Below are 6,032 nucleotides of genomic sequence, written 5' to 3'. Positions count from 1 at the left end.
TGTATAATTTCAATATTTTAAAATTTACTGAGATTTGTTTTATGGCCTAACATATGGTCTAATCTGGAAAATATTCCATGGGCACTTGAGAAGAACATGCATTCTGCTGTTGTTGAGTTGAGTACTTTGTATACATGTTGGGTTTAGTTGGTTTATAGTGTTTTGCAAGGCTTCTGTTTCATTACTGGTCTTTGATCTAGTTGTTCTATTATGTCATTTTTTATTAGAGGAAATTACTTATTGAAGTCTCCAATTATTATTGTAGAATAGAAACTATTTCTTGAATTCTGTAATTTTTACTTCAAGTATTTTGGGAGTCTGTTATTAGGTGCGTATATGTTTATAATTGTCATATCTTCTTGATATGTTGACCCTTTTATCAATATTTAATGTCCTTTTTTGTCTCCTACTCTAAGTCCATTTTGTCTGATTTTCTTATAGCCATCCAGCTCTCTTTTGGTTATTATTTGCATGAAATATCTTTTTCCATTCCTTCACTTTCAATCTATTTGTATCTTTTAATCTCAAGTGAGCCAACTGACTCAAGAAGAAATAGGCAAACTGAATAGACATAAAACAAGTAATGAGATCACAGTGTAATCCAAAACCTCCCCCAAAAGTAAAGCCCAGGACCAGATGGTTTCATGCTGAGTTCTGCTAAACATTTATAGAACACTTAACACTAAACTTTCTCAAATTCTTCCAAAAAACAAGATGAGAGAACACTTTCTAAATCATTCTATGAGGTCTGCATTATCCTTATATCAAAGTCAGACAAAGACAACAACAACAAAAAACTACAGACCAAAATTTTTTATAGATTAATATTTTTAAACCTTCCACAAAATACAATCAAACAAAATCCAGCAGCATGTTAAGAGAATTATACACCATAACCAAGTGGGTTTATCCCAAGAATACAAGAGTAATTCAACATATGAAAACCAATCAGAGTAATGCACCACATTAATAGAATGAAGGGGGGGGGACAGTTTCATCTCAACTGATGCATAATAAGCATCTGACAAAAGCCAACACCCTCTCATAATAAAACCCTCAACAAACTATGAGAAGAGAAATTCCTTAACATAATAGGAGGTAGATGAAAACCCACAGGGAACATCAGCCCACATGGTGAAAGACTGAAAGCCTTCCCCTAAGCTAGGAACAAGCAAGGATGCTCACTTTCACCACTTCTATTCAACACTAGAAGTGCTAGTCAGAGCAATTTGGCAAGAAAAACAAATAAAAAACATCCAAATTAGAAGGGAGACATAGAACTTACTACAAAACTACAGTGATCAAAACAGTGGTCCTGGCATAATGACAGACATATAGGTCAATGGAATAAAATTGAAAGTGTAGGGTGCCTGGGTGGCTCAGTTGGTTAAGCGACTGCCTTCAGCTCAAGTCATGAGCCTGGAGTCCTGGGATCGAGTCCCACATCGGGCTCCCTGCTCAGCAGGGAGTCTGCTTCTCCCTCTGACCCTACCCCCTCTTGTGCTCTCACTCTCACTCTCTCTCTCAAATAAATAAATAAAATTGAAAGTGTAGAAATAAACCCATACATATCTGGCCAATTGATTTTCAACAAGGGTACCAAGATCATTTTGTGGGGAAAGTATAGTCTCTTCAACATATGGTGCTGGGACAGCTGGACATCCATGTGCAAAAGAATAAAGTTGAACCCTACCTCATACCATATACAAAAATTAACTCAAACACCAATCAAACACCTAAATGTAAGTGCTAACACTATAAAACTCTTGAAAGGAAACATACGGGTAAATCTGCATGACCTTAGATTTGGCAACAATTTTCTTGGTTATGACACCAAACAAAAGAAAACAGGTAAGTTGGACTTCATCAAAAGTTAAAGTTTTGTGCATTGAAGGATGTTATCAAGAGACTGAAAGGCAACCCACAGAGTGAGAGAAAATATTTGCAAAGCATAATTCTGATAAAGGTTTAGTATCCAGAATACATAAAGAACTCCTATAACTCAATAACAAAACTACAGATAACACAATTAAAAATGGGCAAAGCACTTTGATAGACATTTCTCCAAAGAAAATATTCAAATGGCCAACAAACACTTGAAAGGAAGCCCAGTATCATTAGTCATCAGGGAAATGTAAATCAAAACCACAATGAAATGCCACTTCATACCCACTAGGGTGGCTACAATTTTTTTTAAAAAAGAAGAGAACAGAAGCAGTGGTGGGGGGCATGTGGAGAAACTGGAACATCGTACCCTGCCGTTGGAAGTGTAATGTGGTGCGGTGGCTGGAGAGCAGTCTGGAGCTCCTCAAAAGTGACACATAGAGTTACCACCTGACCCAGCAATGCCACTGTTAGGAATACACCTGGAAGAACTGAAAAGAGGCGTTCAAAAAAAACTTGTACAAAAATGTTCATAGCGGGACTATTCACAACAGCCAAAAGGTGGAAACGACCCAAATGTCCACTGACTGAGGAACAGAGAAATAAAATGTGGTGAACCCATTGGCTGGAACATTACTCAGCCAGGAACAGGAGTGACGCACAGGCAGGCGCTACAACTTCATGCTCAGTGAACGGAGTCAGACACAAGAGGCCATGTATTGTGTGATTCCTTACATGTGACCTACAGAGTGCAGACCTCACTGGGACATTCTGGCTCCTTCTTGGAGAAAGGACATCCAGTCCTGTCCATGGAAATCCTTCTCTTTGTCACTGGCTTTGGCTGACACTGGGACCACAGAGGTTCACAAGCCCGCCCAGGAAGGATCAGCCCCACATTGCCTGTGCCCTAAAATGTGCACCTCTGTCCTCTTTTCTCCCAATCACAGGCCAGGCCAGCTGCTCCAAGTGAGGTCCTGCACACCCAGGCTGGGTCAACATGGAGCTGTCCCATAAGTCCAGGGCCATCACCCAGAGCCCCAGCACATGACCTGCCAGGTGGAGGCCACAGAGGCAGCCACAGGGAGCCTACCCCTTCCCTACAGGTGTCCCGGAGGAACCAGGCTCACACCAGGGACAACCAGCCCTGCCCGGAACAGTCCAAGCTTTATAAGCTGAGCAAGATCATGTCATGACAACAGAACAGGCCCTAATGATGGTCCTCACAGCCCAAAACCCCAAAACAACAGAGGCGTGGTGAGCCTTCGCCTGGGACAACACAAACATCCGGGGCGGTATAAAAGCCACCAGCTCCAGCACCTCATACACTCACACTCACACACACACTCTCACACTCACACGCACACCCTCCTCCAGCCCAACCGCCCCAACCATGGCCGCGTCCACCCTGTCCGTCTGCTCCAACGATCTGAGCTACGGCAGCCGCGTCTGCCTGCCCGGCTCCTGGGACTCCTGCCCCGACTCCTCCTGGCAGGTGGACAATTGCCAAGAGAGCTGCTGCGAGCCCCCCTGCTGCACCCCCAGCTGTTGCCAGTCCAGCGGCTGCACCCCGGCCTCCTGCCTGACCCTCATCTGCACCCCCGTGAGCTGCGGGTCCAGCCCCTGCCAATCAGCCTGCACCAGCTCCTGCCGGCCCTCCTGCTGCAGCTCCTCCCCCTGCCAGGAGGCCTGCGGCGCGTCCGTCTGCTGCAAGCCCGTCTCCTGCACCCCTCTCTGCTGCAAGCCCATCGGCTGCAAGCCCATCGGCTGCAAGCCCATCTGCTGCACCCCTGTCTGCTGCCAGGCTTCCCCCTGCTCGGCCTCCTCATGCTGCCAACAGCCTAGCTGCCAGCCCTCCTGCTGCAGCTCCTCCCCCTGCCAGGAAGCCTGCGGCGCGTCCATCTGCCACACCCCTGTCTGCTGCAAGCCCGTCTGCTGCACCCCTGCCTGCTGCAAGCCCGTCTGCTGCACCCCTGCCTGCTACAAGCCTCTCTGCTGCACCCCTGTCTGCTGCAAGCCCGTCTGCTGCACCCCTGTCTGCTGCGAGGCCTCCCCCTGCTCAGCCCCCTCCTGCTGCCGGCCCAGCCCCTGCTCCTCGTCCTGCTGCAGACCCTCCTCCTGCGTGTCCCTGCTCTGCCGGCCCGTGGGCCCCCGCCAGGCCTGCTGTGTGCCCACCTCGGCCCAGAAGTCCTGCTGCTGAACCAGCTTGAACCTCTGCGTCTGGTGCTGCCACCTTTGTTCCTGGGCACAAATGTCCTCTCTCAGGAGCCCTGACACCCCTCTGTGGGCACCAGGACCACCCCTCGGCCCCTCGGTGGACACACAGCTGCTGCCTACTGGGGATTCGAACATGCTGCCACCCCTTTCTGCCAAGAGATGGCCCACAAGTCCCTCAACAGAGGTGGACTGCGGCACCCCGGGAACCCTCTTCTGTAGGATCGGTTGCTTGTGTTCCGCGTGACAAAGGCCAATTGCTATAATCAATAAAATGTTTGTGTCATGACCTAGAGACCGGGGTTTGTTTTCTCCTCCTCGGAGCCCAGAGACCACTCCAGACTGGAGCTCTGCCTGGTGGAAGCAAACAATAAAGACATATTCTCAAATTCCAAGTTCAAAGCACCTGAGAGATGTCTGAATGTGGATCCTCACACTCCACGTCCCTTTCCAGCCCCGCAGCCCCACCCTCCCCACAGTGAAGAGCCCTCCAAGCCTGGGCCCGGGGAGTGAGAGTGGTTGCACAAAGCTTAGAGCTCCAGCCCACACCTGGGCCCCTGCCCGTGCAGGTTAAAGGTGAGCTGGGGAGCAGCACAACCCTAACTGGTGGGAACTGGAGGGTCCAGTACCTAGCACCGTGCTGACTCCCTTGGAGAGAGGTGTCCACACAGAGGAATGCCTGCATGCTGGGCTGGGCACAAGGGCTGATGCTCTGAAGCACCAGCAAATCCCTGTAGGCCCCAAGAGGGGTGCAGGGGTCGGTTCAGACATCATTCATTCTACTCAAGATCTCAAGGCCTGATTGAGGAGACAGGGAGCAAAAAGATGCCTTGTTGACAAATCCTCAGGACCGTGGAAGAGGATGAGCCTGCAGTCTCAGTGGACCTCTAGCACTAGAGGGTCAAGTGGCCACCAGTCAGACCAGCCAGGTCAGCATCAGGCTCCCTACTGATCCCTTGTGCCAGGAACAGACGGAAGAGGCCCACAGGAGCAGAATAGCAGAGGTCCGGCAGGTGGAGGGAGGAATAGAAGGTATCTCCTCACAGAGGCTGGCTTCACCCCTACCCCGAGTTAGCTCTACTCAGGGAAGAGGAGACCGAGCAAAAACCCTAAGGGGGTCTTTAAAGAGAAAGAGGCTGGGTAGTAAACCCGCCTTGACTCTTAAATCCCTCAGTTGGCCTGAATTTATCCAAAATCTGTGCCCATTACTTGTTATTTCAAAATTTAAAAAAAAACATGGCCATCTGCATAGATACTGAGACCTCAGTGGATTCTTCACGGCACAGAGTTAAAGACCTGGAGGAAGGTTCCACCTCATCCGTAACCCAAAAGAGTGAAGTACAGGGATGTTGACTCCCGTGGAAACCAGCAAACCACAGTTTGGCAAATAGTGCATGGGAAGGACTGCAGGATGCACCCCTGCTCTGGCCCCGTGGCACGAGAACATCCAGGACCTTCTCACGGCTCCTGCGGGAAAGTCGTTCACAGCTGCGGAAGACACGGCCGGTCATCCTGTGGCCAGGCTGCTTCTGGTCAGCGTGGCTAACGGTCAGCTAGACTGCTCACAGACGGGGCATCTACACAGTCAGCCAGATTTCTCACAGATGGGCCATCTACATGGTCAGCGGGAGTGCTCAGAGATGGGGTGTCTATACGATCAGGCACACTGCTCACAGTCGGGTGTCTACATGGTCAGCCAGGCTGCTCACAGCTGGGGCATCTACACCATCGGCTGGACTGCTCACAGATGGGGCATCTACATGGTCAGTCAGACTGCTTACAGACAGGGTGTCTACACAGTCAGCCAGGCTGCTCACAGTCGGGTGTCTACACAGTCAGCTGGACTGCTCCAGGCTGGGGCGTCTACGCAGTCAACCAGACTGCTCACAGTCGGGTGTCTACGCAGTCAGCCAGCTGCTCACAGACAGGGTGTCTAC

General features: G+C 49.8%; 1 protein-coding gene across 1 annotated transcript; it reads left to right on the top strand.

Moving 5' to 3' along the window:
- Window positions 1–2,372: 2,372 nt before the first annotated feature.
- LOC118026914 (keratin-associated protein 10-12-like) lies at window positions 2,373–4,081 on the top strand. The gene has a single exon (XM_035029970.1). The coding sequence runs from the start codon at window positions 3,275–3,277 to the stop codon at window positions 4,079–4,081; it is 807 nt and encodes a 268-aa protein (XP_034885861.1). The 5' UTR covers window positions 2,373–3,274.
- Window positions 4,082–6,032: the final 1,951 nt, after the last annotated feature.

This window comes from Mirounga leonina, unplaced genomic scaffold (assembly GCF_011800145.1).
Source record: "Mirounga leonina isolate KUSES-001 unplaced genomic scaffold, KU_Mleo_1.0 Mir_353, whole genome shotgun sequence".
NCBI classification, from domain to species: Eukaryota; Metazoa; Chordata; class Mammalia; order Carnivora; family Phocidae; genus Mirounga; species Mirounga leonina.
Note: the sequence above shows the minus strand (reverse complement) of the source record. Positions and strands in the feature narration are given on the sequence as shown.